The sequence below is a fragment of the Penicillium coprophilum genome (genome assembly GCF_028826855.1).
Source record: "Penicillium coprophilum strain IBT 35676 chromosome Unknown utg000002l_segment0_segment1, whole genome shotgun sequence".
NCBI classification, from domain to species: Eukaryota; Fungi; Ascomycota; class Eurotiomycetes; order Eurotiales; family Aspergillaceae; genus Penicillium; species Penicillium coprophilum.
The window spans coordinates 4,658,084-4,674,309 of record NW_026622722.1 but is presented as its reverse complement, the minus strand read 5'-3'; the positions used below and the strand labels follow the sequence as shown (position 1 = coordinate 4,674,309).

The 16,226-nt window shown below is 48.7% G+C and overlaps 5 protein-coding genes across 5 annotated transcripts; 3 read left to right on the top strand and 2 right to left on the bottom strand.

The window, feature by feature from the left end:
- Positions 1–448: 448 nt before the first annotated feature.
- On the top strand, positions 449–1,236 carry N7500_003815 (Transcription factor MADS-box; the record flags this gene model as incomplete). The annotated part of the gene is made up of 3 exons (XM_056674961.1): positions 449–673; positions 771–905; positions 964–1,236. The coding sequence occupies 3 exons, from the start codon at positions 449–451 to the stop codon at positions 1,234–1,236; spliced, it is 633 nt and encodes a 210-aa protein (XP_056535486.1).
- A 1,644-nt stretch (positions 1,237–2,880) lies between these two features.
- N7500_003814 (uncharacterized protein) lies at positions 2,881–4,868 on the bottom strand (the record flags this gene model as incomplete). The annotated part of the gene is made up of 3 exons (XM_056674960.1): positions 2,881–4,473; positions 4,534–4,764; positions 4,827–4,868. The coding sequence occupies 3 exons, from the start codon at positions 4,866–4,868 to the stop codon at positions 2,881–2,883; spliced, it is 1,866 nt and encodes a 621-aa protein (XP_056535485.1).
- Positions 4,869–4,974: 106 nt separating this feature from the next.
- N7500_003813 (H(+)-transporting V1 sector ATPase subunit E) lies at positions 4,975–5,954 on the top strand (the record flags this gene model as incomplete). The annotated part of the gene is made up of 3 exons (XM_056674959.1): positions 4,975–5,175; positions 5,236–5,747; positions 5,804–5,954. The coding sequence occupies 3 exons, from the start codon at positions 4,975–4,977 to the stop codon at positions 5,952–5,954; spliced, it is 864 nt and encodes a 287-aa protein (XP_056535484.1).
- Positions 5,955–6,316: 362 nt separating this feature from the next.
- On the bottom strand, positions 6,317–8,689 carry N7500_003812 (uncharacterized protein; the record flags this gene model as incomplete). The annotated part of the gene is made up of 7 exons (XM_056674958.1): positions 6,317–7,021; positions 7,071–7,230; positions 7,284–7,362; positions 7,417–7,543; positions 7,601–7,653; positions 7,707–7,811; positions 7,864–8,689. 7 exons carry the CDS (start codon positions 8,687–8,689, stop codon positions 6,317–6,319), a joined length of 2,055 nt encoding a protein of 684 aa, XP_056535483.1.
- A 2,480-nt stretch (positions 8,690–11,169) lies between these two features.
- On the top strand, positions 11,170–15,869 carry N7500_003811 (ATPase P-type K/Mg/Cd/Cu/Zn/Na/Ca/Na/H-transporter; the record flags this gene model as incomplete). The annotated part of the gene is made up of 4 exons (XM_056674957.1): positions 11,170–11,628; positions 11,688–14,627; positions 14,681–14,910; positions 14,963–15,869. 4 exons carry the CDS (start codon positions 11,170–11,172, stop codon positions 15,867–15,869), a joined length of 4,536 nt encoding a protein of 1,511 aa, XP_056535482.1.
- Positions 15,870–16,226: the final 357 nt, after the last annotated feature.

Here is a 16,226-nt window from a genome sequence, read left to right as displayed (position 1 = left end):
AAGTCCAGGCCAGAGGGGAAAAGGGCAAAATAGGGAAAATGGGGGGCGAAGTGGGAATCGACCAATCAGCAACCAGAGCCAAGAATCAAGTCCGGTCCAAAAGAGGCGAATACAACCCAATTACAAGGCAATACATGGTGAATAGTAGTGGTACTTCTATTCGATATTGACTTTGCCTGGTATAGAAGTACCCCGACTTATCTCACTTTACAAACGGTACTAATACCAGCCACACACGTGATCCACGTAACAGACCGCCTGCCCATCGTAACTCGCACTTTGCCTTCTTCGCTCTCCCCCCCCATTCTCCCCCATTCCCTTTCTCTCACATCCCATAAAACGCGTTACTCGATTGGGTCATCTCTTGACTTCCCCTTTCGGTATCCCCCCCCTCAAATCAAACCACCCCCCCATATTAAACGTCTTTTTGTTCTTCTTTATTGCCAATATGTCTGCGGTTCTTGACGAAAAGCTCTCTCCTGGTCATGATGATCTTCCCGGCAACGGCGCCGATGCCCGTGGCACCAAGCGCAACCGCATGAGCGCCGATGATGAAGATGACGATGATGACAAGCCCGGTCGTGAGCGTCGCAAGATTGAGATCAAGTTTATTCAGGATAAGTCGCGTCGGCACATTACTTTCTCCAAGCGCAAGGCCGGTATTATGAAGAAGGTGCGTCGCGTCCCCCGAGGCCTCCGCATCGGTTTCCCCGAGGGCCCTAACAGTTACTCGATTGGGACTTTTTTTACTAACCATCACACTTCTGAAGGCCTATGAACTTTCTGTCCTGACTGGCACTCAAGTTCTGCTCCTGGTCGTCTCGGAAACCGGCCTGGTCTACACCTTCACTACTCCCAAACTGCAGCCTCTGGTCACCAAGGCCGAAGGCAAGAACCTCATTCAGGTAAGTCATGTTCTGCTCCGATAAGATCCTTTCATCCAGTCATTAACGTGCTGGATAGGCATGCCTGAACGCCCCCGACCCAGCTGCCAGTGAGAATGGTGTCGACGCCCCCGATGTCGCCCCCGAGGCCCCCGAGGATGTGGCTCACAACAACGTCAACGCACCCCAGGGGAATATGCGCCCCGGTATCCACCCTGGCTACATGACCAACGAGCAGCAGCAGCAGATGGCCTACTACCAGAACCTCCAGCAGCAGCAACAGCAGGCTGGTGGTCAGTACCCCATGCCGGTCGGCGGTCGCATGCCACCCCAGCACCAACCCACTGCTTAAATGCTTCCAACTTATGATCTGATCCGTGGGGTTCCTCCTTGTCCCAGGTTCCCCGATGCTGCGTCTTCTTCTCTGTTCTTTTCCTCCCTGCGCCTCGATCTCGCGTTCATTTGATACCCGTTTCCCTCTGTGCCGATCCATCCCACTCTTCCCTCGGAAATGGTCGCACTGTATCTGCGCCATTCTCCAGGGCATTCTCGTGAGACTCTTTGTAAATTGTCAAGCACCGCGCTGGAAAATCTTTCCAGACTCTCTTTGATGATACTGGATCTGGTTTTTTCCTTTTGATATTGCCTTCTCGGGAAAAGAAAAGGAGAACTCCCCCAATTTACTGAGAACTCAGGCTTTTCGATAACACAAAAAATCCCCCCCAAAAATGTTCATCAAACCAAAAAAAATGAAACCAAGAAAAGAGAAAGAGAGTGCAAGCAGGCAAACCTGGGCTTCATCGCTAATTTGACTTTTGTTTTCCCCCCTCTACCTAGACAATGGCGGAGGATGGAGGTGTTCGTGGTGCATTGAAACTCGTCGGCGAAGTGGCTTTTCTCTCTAGTCTTTGTTTTTTGCTTTAGTCTTTAACTTATTTCCTTGGCCTCTGATTATGTTACTTTTTCCTCATTGTCTAATCTCAAGTGTTAATTGTTTGATTCCCTGCCGTGGTCTGTCTTGGTTACAGATTCCCAATGCCATTCGGTTCTGTTTTTTTGCACCGTTTTGGCTATGGCTGGGTTACATTATGTATGGTATGGAGCAATCGGATTCTTTTCCTTTGGATCTTTTGTTCGTAGTCATACTCGTCGATGGGTATACTGGGGATTCTGCTTTGTCTCCACCCTGTAGTACGTGAAGTCCCACTCCGTACAATCTACCGGCAAATCCCGTACTGAGATCGTATGTTCCTGTCTCCTGGGTGGTTCTTGGGATATATGGGTTCAGATGTAGCGTGGATACTCGAGTATAACTTTTGTATAAAAAGTTCAGCTCGGTTGATGTTAGGGTTACTGTATATAAGATTTGTTGAAAATATATTCATTTCCATATTTATGACATTCAATTGATTCTGATATTCTGCATGGTTACTGGTGCTTTGTTCTAAACCTGCCCAATTCACATCCAAACCGAATGTATACTTGGCATGCATGGAGGGAAAGGAAGAAAGTTCGCTGACCTGCATATCAAGAGGTCAATGCCACAGACAACGGACTTTTAGCGGGAATCGGGATTGGGTTATTTGAGATCTCTTCTGTATCCTCATAACGGGATATACCTCAGATACTCGGGCAATTGATATTCCTATGGTGTGTAGTTAGTCGTGATTATAGAGATCGTGGACACATTGTATCAGGGTTTTATATTCATCGCGGAGCTATATAATCGAAACGGGGTGGTATCATATCACGTATCATAGTATCTTGATGGAACACAAGAGATCAAGGTAGGTCTTTTCTTGACCGGGAGCTAGGGGCGATGGAGCAAAAGTGGATGGTGTGGTATGTCCGAGGAAGAGGACTACTGTACATGAGCATTGAAAGGCGAGAAGCAAAGAAAAGTCTGGGGTAGTATCCTGAAGGTAGGGGTTTGACAGGGCGGAGCAAAGACGGATGTTACGTGGAGGTCGTGGGGGAACGATATAATAAAAAGGTGTCATGAGGATGGTGGTGGCTGAAGAGAGTCAGATTCCTGAACTGGAGTTCTCTGCGTATGACGTGCCTGTGGAAGAGGGACAGCAGAGTGCGGGAGTAGGGATGAGGAAGAGTCATCTTCTGGGTCTATCTCGGTCTGACTGCCCGCCTGCGGGCTGCTCCATCGAGACAGATATTGTCTCCCGAACTTCCAGGCACCTGCTATAGCCCTCTTTGGCCCAACGAAGAGGCCAGGTCTGGCGTCAGATGAACGGAGAGGGGCATCGTTATGCCAGTGGGTATCATCGCTATTCTCTTGGATGGTCCCGTACCCACCGACCTCTTGGTCAGGCGTAAATAGACCTCCGGTTCCCCGACGTTTACGATGGGCGGCCAATAAGCCACTCTGAGGTGCTGAGGTGCGCCGCCATTGGTTCCGACGAAGGAATCCCTGGGATCTGCGAGATCCGCTTTCGTGATCGTGTGGGGTAGCGCCAACCGTCGAATTTCGTGTCAGACCTCGGAATGGGCCTTTTAGGGTTGTGCTGCCACTGATGCTGCGTCGGTGATCTGTTGAGGATCGAGTGTGTCTATCAGTATATTCATAGTCCGAATCATCGAGTTCAGCCCAAATAGATGCGGCGTTTAGATCGACCGAGTCGCGATCAAAATTTAGATTGAGCGGTAGGCTTGGAGCTCGTCCACGCTGGTATGAAAGATGTCGAGTATGGGTCTTCGGGTTGAGAAGTGGCTCGCGTTCTCCAATCTGTGATTCCTCATCCTGGCCGTCCAGCAACCCAGGTGATGTTGGAGAGTGTTCTTCCACGAGTGCCATGCCTGGCCCAAGTCCTGTCTGCGTGGGACCCACGGTGGTGACAGCAGCATGGCTATCGATATCCTCAAGTCGCCATGAAAGGCACAAGACACCACCCAGAAGAATCATTGTTCCTAGGGCAATGAGACCGGCATGCAAGCCCGCCAGTTGAGAAACTTGTCGGAAGTAGATCAGGCCATCCATGATGGCGATGATGTTGTAGATGCAGAACACAAAAGGGTATAGTACACTAGTACTACACAATTTGAGCCCACGATGGAGAAAGAACAGCTGTGTGAGCGCTAGGAAGATCATCCCTAGCAGTATAACCCATGATTGCCAACGATTGAACTGGTTCACACCGTCTACAATAGTGCGCACGAGAAGCTCCACTGCTGACTTTGCCAGCAAAAGGGAGTGCGCTGAAAGTATACCACTGACAAATCCATAACTCATGCCGCGGATCAACCTCATTCGGCTTTGTAGTCGCAGCAGGTGCGGCGAAAAATGAGCGGAGGCTGAGGATTTCCCGCGTGATGATGACACGAAGGGTTTCAGTAGTTTCACGCCTACAAGTACCACAACAACCAACAGGGTAGTGGCACCCATCCATAGAAGAAACGGCCGTCGCTGGAGGAGGTACAAGAGCTGATCTAACGTATGAGCGGGTTCCCCGATGGCTCCAAAGGTGCCAATCAGCAATGCGCCGATGCAGACGAGCACGGTGCCTGCGAGAGAATATCGGGTAAATGGTTCGCCGAGAATGAGGGTTGCAAATATAGTATTGAACACTAGTCCGGACTATTCGGCATTCCTATCAGCAGTTGATCTCCACCTTGCATGGAGGGGGAAACTACTGACCGCTTGGAGTGTCGAGAGAACTGGTAGTGGAAGTGTAGTAATTTGGATAGTACTTCCAACAATATTGGAAATCACAAACATCCCCATCCCTACTTGCCATCGACGGCGCTTGTAGGGGGGTCTGCGCACATCGTAGGGGTGCTTCTCCTCCTCGAGTAAATGCGACTTGCGCTGGAGTGTGAGGCCGATAGCTTGGAGACTGGTTGAGATCAGTCCGACGATTACACCAACCTGATAACTGCGTTAGTTCTCGATCTTGTCTCGCAGTATATCCTGATTTCCGTTGGCCTTACCGCAACACTTCCCTCCGGCGACAAGTCACCTAGATTGCCCATATTGTGTATTGTGCATTGGTCGGGTCGAGGGACAGTTGGGAGAGGCGCATCAAGTAGAAGAAACTACCGGAGTAAGCAAGCCATAACTCAGATAAAACTATAGGGAATGACACGATCACGTTGGAAGGGTAAGTTGTCGAGGGGGATGCGGAGGACCTGGATGCGGAATGCCAAGGCAAGGCAATCCGAGCTTAGTTGGACACAACATCCTTTCCCTCTTCCCCACGTCATTCCACCCCCCAACAAGCTATACAGCAGTGAATCGTCAAAATGTCACAAAGCCATGCTCTTTCGGATGATCAGGTATGTTCGCCGTTTACTCTAGATCTCGTGAAGCTTGAGTTGGACTGATCGCCATTGAATACAGGTCGCGGGCGAGCTCCGCAAGATGACCGCCTTCATCAAGCAAGAAGCCCTCGAGAAGGCCCGAGAGATCCAGTTGAAGGCCGACGAAGAATTTGCGATCGAGAAGTCCAAGTTGGTCCGCCAGGAAACTGCCGCCATCGATACCCTCTACGAGAAGAAGTTCAAGCAGGCCGCCATGTCACAGCAGATCACCCGCTCCACACTCGCCAACAAGACCCGACTTCGCGTGCTCGGTGGCCGTCAGGAGCTCCTTGATGAGCTGTTCCAGAATGCTCGCGAGAAGGTCTCCAAGGTGGCTGATGGCGATCAGAAGAAGTACCAGGCTATGCTCAAGGGGCTGGTCCTCGAGGGCCTGTATTATTTGAATGAGGATACAGTTGCGATTCGCTCGCGGAAGAAGGACTTCGAAGTTACCAAGAAGGCCATTGAGGAGGCTACCAAGGAGTACAAGGACAATGTTGGCTCGGAGGTGACTGTGACCTTGGACGAGTCGGAGCCGTTGGCAGAGGGATCGTGAGTTTATTCGCTCCCCCTCCCATTATATGCCAAAGAGACTAACTAGGTTGCAGTGCTGGCGGTGTGTTTATTGTCGGCGGACAAGGCAAAATTGAGATCAACAACACTTTCGAGGAGCGTCTGCGACTGCTGGAAATTGATGCTCTCCCTGCAGTCCGAGAGACACTCTTCGGCAAGAACCCGAACCGGAGATTTTACGACTAAGTGTGTATTACTTGTTCTACCTTGGGTTTCACGTTTGCGACTGCTGTATTTCGTGTGTTATAGTTCGGATAATCTTTGCCTCTCTTGGCCATCTTCATAGACAGAGGGGATTTCTTTGCACAGTTCAAGTCTGATATGGAATATGATCGAACTCTTTTAGCGATGGGTTTCATTCCATATTCTTGACTACATTGGTATTTTGTAATAAAATGCTTGAGCGAAGAATGTCGCTCTCGAGGACATGATCATAAGGGTCATAAGTCATAAGGCAGTCGAAGGAAAGGCTGGCCATTTCAACATTTCAGGCGATTCGCACTGTTTCGGAGTAAAAGGAGATGCTGACACTCAACCAGCCAATATGATCAGGATACCTGGTCATGCGCGCGGATAGGAATCTCTGTGTCACCATTAATCGCATCGTCTGGTTCCGCAGACGGATGCCTTTCTTGCCTGGTCTCTGGATTTTGTTTTCCAGCAGCTAGCGCAGCGAAGTTGCTGAAATGGCTTCGGATGTTACCATCTCTCTCCTGTACATGTGATTTGAAGATGGTGGTTTTCGGCGGTGGTTTGGACCGAACAGAATAGACGATTCGATAATGTAAGGCCTCGAGTTCACTTTTTGCTACCGTCCGGGTCACATGTGAGGCACCAGAATCCTGGATCGAGCAAAATATCATCTTGATCTGAGCTGCCAGCCTATCAATGGCAGCATTGTAGTCTTTCTCGGTTTGTGTACTGTAGTTTAACTCCAACGCAGATGAATCAATCGCGACATTGAGAAGGGCAGTCAGGGAAGTTAGTTCCCTCCAGTCGTAGTCAGCTATACCCTTGAATCGCTTGACTTGGAAACGCTCATCACGGAGCAGTAACAATGTGATACGTTTGATATCAAGCAACTTTTCCGGGGGCTCGGTAAGAGGATCCGGACTCCGTAGCAGAAACGCGACGGCCAGCCGACATCGTATCAGTGCAAACCATGGAGACGTGGGTAAGATATGATGCACAATTTGACTCTGAATGCAAACATCTTGTATAGTGGCGTAGAATGTGGCGCAGACTCGACGCAACTGATTTCCTTAGTTTTGAGCATGGTCCAAAATATAAGAGAATACTCACCGAATCTTTGGCACTGGTTTCATGGAAATTCTCTGGATCCAACACAGCGTTGATGGTCCACTGAAGCTCCGAAGATACCATGGAATCCGCCGTTAATGAAACATCCAGGGTAAGACGTAGCAGTAGGAGCACCACCTGCTCTTGGGTGTCTTCTGCGAATCTATGATTTTGTCAGTCCGGCACTGTCAGGGTTTGGGGGGGGTAGAAACTCACAAGCCAGCAGTTTCTCTAAGTAATCTCAGGACTGAAACAAATGTAGTATGGTCTTTCAATGCAGAATCCGGAGTTATATCTGACGGCATTCATTAGCAAGATCGAGACAATAAGCAAGACAGTCAAGTCATACATTGGGAAAGAACTGGGATAATCTCCTTGGAGGGATCCAAAGCCTGGCTCCGAGCACCCAATCGCGCAAAAAGGTCATTGATATCAGCTGGACGGATGATTGACTTTAATCGCTCCACATCCATATTCTTATATATTCAGTTAGTCAATAGTAGTGGTGGTTCAATATAAGAGCAATTACAAACCTTGATAATTCGGTAGTAAGCGTTGCTCAGTTCCTCTCGGCGTTCATATGGTACTTGAAAAACTATTAGCTTGGAGCCAATGAACAAAGAATAGTATAGGACGGACTGGAACGAAACATCCACAAAACGAAGGCGTCCGGCAAAAGCCCTTTAGACAAACCCATCTGAATAAATTCGCCTGACATGAACTGGCGCTCGCGAGACTCGGATTCTGCAAATCGTTCAGCATGTAGGAAGGGAACAATGACTTGGTTAGAGCTCACCCCTTAATATATCCATACTTGTCCCAGGTGCGAACATATCCCGTGGAAACTGAGGGGCCTGCGGCAATGTTTGTGTGCAATCAAAGAATGGCCAAGCGCGACCGTGGTCAAGGGCATCAGTTCTTCTAATAGCACCTATCAAACGTTGGCCTCCAACGCCGTCTTCATTTTCGCCAAGTGCGGAGATCAACATGGTCTCATTCAGAGCATATCCAGTGCTAGACGGGTCATTCCCGGACTCCTTGCCGTTCAGTTCTTTCTGCGCATAATTGGCTCTCGCCCGAGCGACACTAGCCTCGACCTCATTATCATCCACTGCATCGTGGACGAGAGAGTCAATGTTGTGTCTGTATTTCTTCGGCGATGATATCTTCGTGGGGAATTTGGGAGGCGTGAACTCGTCCTTCCTAGACTTTGGAGCGAAAAGGTTCTTTGGGTCCTCCAACGAGCATATTGAGTCTGTGTCTTCTCCATCAGAGCTGATGACAACCTCTTTGCCGTCCTTGATGATGCGCTGGCTTCCATTGAGACTCTCACTCAGAGATGAGACCCCGGTGACCGAGTCAATGCTTTGGAAACTTTCATGCCATGTAGGGGGTTGAAGTAGGGTATCTTGAGTTGACAGATATAGCGCCGCGTTTAGATGGGCTTCGGCGTCTTGTTCAGAGTCTGGTGTTATCTGGTCGAATACAAAGGAAGAGGGGGGTTCGGTGAGGGGTGAGGATTCAGTCGCGAGTTCCGGGCTTTCTTTCTTCTCGGGTGTACTGTTTGAGCTAACACGAGTAAATGCAGGCTTGTTAAACCACAACTCCTTTATGGTCCGCATGATGAGGAATGTTGAGGATTTATCTTTTTAAAAAACGAGGCATATCGCGTCGTTGAACGCGCCGAATCGGCGCGATGTCACATGAGCGCTGACTCATCAAATCTCTTTGTTCCACCTGAAACTGGATCTAATAAGCTTGAAATGACAATCCACTCGCTTTCTTTGAGACGGAACTCAGATTGAGGCCAAGTTGAGATTGAATTGGCATGTATACAATATTAGTTAAGAGCAACTGTCTTATATTATCCAAAGCATACTTGGCTGCGGAGTATGTATGTAATCATCTCTTACATAGTATATTGTAGATCTGACAGCCACATTCTTAGTGGCGTTGATCTGCGGCTGATCCAGTCTACTATTTAATTATTCCTATGTTCCACCCTAACACTCGCGGTACAAATCTCATTTGATCAACATCGAATTTGCGATAGAAGATCTTTTCTAGAATTTTTTTGCTGCTCAAGTAGAGTGTACAGCAACGAGGAATATTAAAAATTCAATTAAGTTTAGTTAAGGTGATGATACGCTACACGTCGGGTCCACTCTAATAGTTCGTGGTTAACCGTGCTGACAGTCATACACAATTTTGTATCTTGTATATTGCCTGCACTATTCGAATGTTGCACTGTATACGGAGTACAGAGTACAGCGTTTGCTTTCAAACCCTTGCCTCGAGATCTGCACTCTACGTGGAGTAACACACCTGTGAGACATGGGGATTTCGTAGGGCTAGCTCAGAGTCGAAAGGGGGAATGCAAGTCCCGGGCAACGTGTGAATTGTAGGTGATCATCGGCCCTATTCAGGAGCATTCAGGAGTCTCCTGAATAATCGCCGAATTGCCAAGAAACAAGGAGTCGGGATGAAAATTTGTAACATAAAAAATAATACACGCATAAAAACGGATCCAAAGTCTTTTTAATCCACATTGGAAGTTTGGCAGATGCTACCCATAGCATACCATACCCATTGTGTGTACCCGTGGACGGAAGTACATACAATATACGGAGTACATGAGCCAGGAAATAAGAAAGACTCAGGGTGGGCCGGATGAAGCTCGTGCCGTGTCGGTTGTTTCAGGATTGATGCTCCGACCCCGAAAGCTGGGTCTGATATCATGAAGGGAGGCGATAGAAAAACATTTGTTTGACTCTAATACCTATTTATGACCGCATATATTGATCATATCCATGGATGAATGCTGAAATCACATAGGAATTTCCTGTTTAGTAAGAACATTGATGTGTTTATCTATGCAATCTATACAACATAGACTGGGCTGCATAGGAAAAGGCCAGCTGTTAAATTAGTCCATAGTGGGGGCCGAAGAAACAACAGCTGTGGGCCAATAACCGTCACTCCAGGGTCTTTTCATACGGATCAACGGGTACAGACTTGACTTAGTGAAGAACTGGGGAGTACCTAATGTACATAATCCCCCCCGTTAAGGCTAATTGTAAGCGATCATAATGCTTACGGAGTGGCAGTGCCACCGTATCCACTAGTGAAAGGAAATAGAACAGAGCCCATTTTTCTAGAAACCAATCTTCAAGTCAAGAGAACGATAGTACCATATATCAATATCTGAATGTCCCAGACTTCAAGTGCCGAGTACTCCGATTGCCACAGTTAGAAATTTAGAAGGGGGAGGTCGGAACGGGGCTGGACATTATATTACCGGACTTTACGCGTATTGTCCCCTTGAGTCCGAGATTGTATACATGAGCTACCTATGCCCATCAGCCCTAGGTGACATTGAGCCTGCAGGTAAAACATGGGTAAATATGCCTAAATATGCCTTAACAATAGCTAGGACAAAAGAAAGAGGCAGTGTAAAACACAATCTAAGCATCTTATACCAAATTTTACCAAACTAATAAGTTGACGCGTGTAAAAATCTCCTGCCAAGTCCACTTTGAATGACAAAGCAGAGGTATCTTGGCCGGGCCCCATCGGTAAGCACGGCTGGTAACAAGATTACATACTCTCCCGTACTGAGATACGAGCTCAGGGTGGCCTACATCTCTCTCTCTCTCTCTCTCTCTCTCTCTCTTTCACTCCCCTCGAAGCAAAAACTAACCACACGGGTGCTTCATTTCTTTAATTTTATCTCACTTAAGTATTTGAATGGCCCCCTGTGGGTGCGCCCTATAACGCCTTGGCTTTCGCATTGCAATAATATCTCATCACGATCGGCCGCGGAAACCTTGTTTTGAATTGGTTTTGGACGATTTCTCGAAGCTCGTCGATAACAACATATTCAACACGCGCCTATAGAATTCTTTTATTTGCTTGAGACCTACATCGCCCATGACATTGCGTTTTCTTCGCCTTCGAACCCTGTGAACACACCCAGACCGGCGATCCTTCCCTGCGCCCGGCGCTGTCGGATTCCGGCCTTGCACACCGGATGCTTGCCAGCTACCAATAATCAAGGTTTCTGTCAAATTTTATGTCCTTGTGAGGCGCACCAACAGCTCAGATGGATTCCGTGCACTTCCCTGGAGACAATGGGGGTGACAACAACGAGCAAAGTAGCGATATCCGTGAGGTTAGCAGCAACGTCTCTAAGCCCACGAAACGACAAAGATGGGCTACTACACGAGCCCCCGGAGCTGGAGGCATCAAGAAACGTGTTTCCATTATTGATCGCTTCCATAAACGGTCAGATATGAGAGACGAAAAGCGAAAATCGAATAATACAAGCGCCTCGGCCAATAGCGGACCCGAGACCCCGCAAGAAGGACCGAATCGGAGAATCTACTTCAGCATTCCCATCCCAGAATCTGAACGAGACGAGGACGGTCATTTGCGAATCACGTATCCCAGAAACAAAATTCGCACTGCCAAGTATACACCGCTCACCTTTGTGCCTTACAACATCTGGCTCCAGTTTCACAACATTGCGAACATCTACTTCTTGTTCGTCATTATTCTCAACGTATGCAGATTTATTTCTTTGACTCCACCCCCAATCAACTTTGGCTGATAACATTCTAGTGCTTTCCCATTTTCGGTGCCAACAACCCCGGTCTAAACGCCGTTCCTCTCATCGTTATTATCGTCGTGACCGCTATCAAAGACGCCATTGAGGATTGGGGACGTACAGTCTCTGACAATCAAGTCAACAATTCTCCGGTTTACAGACTGATCGAATGGAACAATGTCAATTCAACCGAAGAGAATATTGATTTATGGCGTCGTGTGAAGAAAGCTTGCACCCGGGGCTCGATTGCCTCGTATAAGTGGATTGCTTCTCAGTTTCAGAAGAAAAAGGAAGGTGGAGATGACGACGAAGACCAAAGACGCAGCTCGTTCATGAGTACAGCAGATCCCCGGGCATCGATTTATACCCAACGCAACTCCATAGCCGCAGAAGATGTCGCTATCCCCATGACTGATGTCCCATCGCCCCAGCCCGAGGCCCGCGAAGATTGGCCAATGATGAGCACTCGTGAAAACAAGTTTTTGTCTCCGAACAGTGCGGCTCGGCAGAGCGTCGTGGAGCCTATGCCGGAAAAGATACATGGAACCGTTTTAGACATGTCCAAGCAGACACCCGGCAAGGCTAGGTTCAAGCGAGAGCAATGGAAAAGTCTGCAAGTTGGCGACTTCGTCCGCTTGTACAACGAAGATCCGATTCCAGCCGATGTCGTGATTCTGTCCACTTCTGACCCGGATGGCGCCTGTTATGTCGAAACCAAAGGCTTGGATGGAGAGACCAACTTGAAAGTTCGCCAAGCTCTGCACTGTGGACGTGACATTCGACATGCCAGAGATTGCGAAAAGGCCGAATTTGTGATCGAAAGTGAGGCTCCGCATGCCAATCTCTACTCTTACAATGGTGCCGTGCGCTGGGACCAGCGCGACCCGCGCTTTCCTGAAGCTCCGCGGAAGGAGATGGTTGAGCCAATCTCTATCAACAACATCTTGCTCCGTGGTTGCAATTTGAAGAGTACCGAATGGGTCCTTGGTGTTGTCCTTTTCACCGGCGGAGAGAGCAAGATCATGCTCAATTCTGGTGCGACTCCTGCCAAGCGACCTCGTATGGCCAAGGATCTCAACTGGAACGTCATTTACAACTTTATAATCCTATTCCTCATGTGCCTTGTCGCTGGTATTGTGAACGGAGTCGCATGGGCCGCGCCAAATAAATCTCTGGATTACTTCGATTTTGGGTCCTATGGAGGTACACCGCCTGTCACTGGTATTGTCACCTTCTGGACTGCTCTCATTCTGTTTCAGAATTTGGTTCCAATTTCGCTTTACATTTCTCTTGAGATCGTCCGGACCATCCAAGCGGTTTTCATCCACAGCGATCTCTACATGTACTACGAGAAATTGGGCCTATATTGTGTGCCCAAGTCTTGGAATATCTCGGATGACGTCGGTCAAGTCGAGTATATCTTTTCTGACAAAACTGGCACCTTGACCCAAAACGTTATGGAGTTCAAGAAATGTACGGTGAACGGTCAGGCATATGGAGAGGCTTACACAGAAGCACAGATTGGCATGCGGCGTCGCGAGGGAGCCGACGCCGATGCGGAGGCTGCAGTGGCTCGGCAACAAATTGCTGCTGACGCTCAGCAAATGCTTCGTCTCTTGCGTGACATTCATGACAACCCTTACTTGCACGACGACCAGCTGACGTTTGTTGCCCCGAACTTTGTGGCCGATATGGCAGGAAAATCCGGAGAGCGACAGAAGCACTGTACAGAAGACTTCATGCTGGCTCTTGCCCTGTGTCACACTGTCATTACCGAGCACACTCCTGGCGACCCCCCTCAAATCGAGTTCAAAGCCCAGTCTCCCGACGAGGCAGCGTTGGTCAGCACTGCTCGAGACTGTGGATTCACTGTTCTAGGCCGAGCGGGTGACGACCTTCTCGTGAATGTCATGGGCGAGGAACGCACATACAGAGTTTTGAATACCCTTGAATTCAACTCATCAAGAAAACGAATGAGTGCAATCATCCGAATGCCCGATGGTAGTATCCGCCTATTCTGCAAGGGTGCGGACAGCATCATTTACTCCCGCCTAGCCCGTGGCAAGCAACAGGAACTTCGCCGACAGACCGCAGAACACCTGGAGGAGTTCGCCAGGGAGGGACTTCGGACATTGTGTGTTGCCGACCGATTGCTTAGTGAGGACGAATACCAAACATGGGTTAGGGAACATGATATCGCTGCCGCTGCGATCACAGACCGCGAGGAGAAACTGGAAAAGGTTTCAAGCGAGATTGAACAGGAGCTTATGCTTATTGGCGGAACTGCCATCGAGGACAGACTTCAGGATGGCGTGCCCGACACAATTCAGCTTCTTGCGGACGCTGGTATCAAACTCTGGGTCCTTACCGGTGACAAAGTTGAGACTGCCATCAACATTGGCTTCTCTTGCAACCTCCTCAACAACAACATGGAGCTGATTGTGCTGAATATTCCCGAGACTGAATTCCAGCAGGCCGAGGACGAACTTGACAAGCATTTGCAAACTTTCGGGTTGACTGGTTCTGACGAGGAACTTGTTGCTGCCCGCATTGATCACACGCCACCTGAGCCTACGCACGCCGTGGTCGTTGATGGTGAGACACTCAAGCTGATGCTGTCCGATGACTTGAAGCAAAAATTCCTTTTGCTGTGCAAGCAGTGCAAGGCCGTTCTTTGCTGCCGTGTCAGTCCCGCACAAAAAGCCGCCGTCGTAAGCATGGTCAAGAACGGATTGAATATTATGGCCCTTTCCGTTGGTGATGGTGCCAACGATGTGGCTATGATTCAAGAGGCCGATGTCGGTGTTGGTATTGCTGGTGAGGAAGGAAGACAAGCCGTCATGTCTTCTGATTATGCCATTGGCCAATTCCGGTACCTCCAGCGCCTTCTTTTGGTGCATGGGAGATGGTCTTACCGTCGCCTCGGAGAATGCACGGCCAACTTCTTTTATAAGGTATGTGGCGTTGGTACTGAATGTTGTTTTGCATTATCACTAACTTCTCCCAGAATCTTGTGTGGACGTTCGCCCTGTTCTGGTACTGTATCTACAACGACTTCGATTGCTCCTATCTCTTTGACTATACCTACATTGTGTTGGTCAATCTGGCCTTTACCTCATTGCCTGTGATTTTCATGGGTATCTTCGATCAGGACGTGGACGATAAGGTGTCACTTGCCGTGCCTCAATTGTATATGAGAGGTATTGAGCGCAAGGAATGGTCGCAACTTAAGTTCTGGTATTTCGATCCTTTCCCTATTTTTGTATCTCAAATTTACTAACTTGAACAGGTTGTACATGGGCGACGGCATGTACCAGTCGATTATCTGTTTCTTCATGCCTTACCTTCTATACGCGCCAGCAAACTTTGTCAACGACACCGGACGGAATATCAATGACCGAGCCCGTATGGGAATTCTTGTCGCGTCCTGTGCCGTCATTGCTAGCAATCTCTACATCATGATGAATACTTACCGGTGGGATTGGTTCACTTCTTTGATCAACGCCATCAGTAGTCTTCTTATCTTCTTGTGGACTGGCATTTACACGTCTTTCACTTCCTCTGGTCAATTCTACCATTCCGCTTCCGAGGTTTATGGATCATTGAGTTACTGGGTCGTCCTTCTGATGACTGTCGTGATTTGCTTGCTTCCGCGTTTCACCTACAACGCCATTCAGAAGGTGTTCTTCCCGCTTGATGTCGATATCATTCGCGAGCAAGTGACTCAGGGCAAATTCAAGCATCTGGATGCCATAGAAGACCCACCGCTGCCTCCCAAAGCGGGCAGTTCGAAGGCCGCGTCTCCCAGTGATGAATCAGCTACCTCCTCAGAAATGGTGAAGCCAGTGCAGCCCGATATGAAGCAGGACACTACCGTTATTGATGAGGAGCGGCCCTTCTATGCTCCATCCATGGCTCCAACTGCAAACACCCACAACCCCCGCAGTCAAAATGGCAGTAATGGCACCAACTACACCGCCAGTCTTGACCAGTATCCGCGACCACAGTCCGTGGATTATGTTCGTCGATCTCACGACCGGACACGGCATTCATTCGATCGGAGTCGACCAAGCTTCGAGCAAAGCAACGACTTTACCTCGGCTGCCATGCTCTCCCGAGTGGAATCATCGCAAACCCACCCCCATCAACATGAAGACCCCTTCCGGACTCCTGACGATCCTCCTGTACATAATTGATATAGAGGAGCGCATCTTGTGTTGCATTGAGCCTGATGACCCGTCACTGATGACTTGACCCCATCAGACCTGCTGGTTTGTTCCTTGCGATTTCCCGTCGCCATTCCTATTTTGACGAGCAATATGCTGTGGTGTTTTTATTTTTGAGAGCCTTTTATATTCCCTTATAGAAAGCAGGCGTTCTGGTTTACTCCTTTACTCGATCGGATGCTTAGCGCAATCTTCGTTTTTACCCCCTTCACTCTTATCCTTGCTTTGTTCCTCACTGACTCCGATGTTTTCCTTTTAATGTTCTTATGCATGTCCTACACTAAGCCTATCTGGCCCAGCCCATGTTTCCCTTGTACAAAAGCGTTT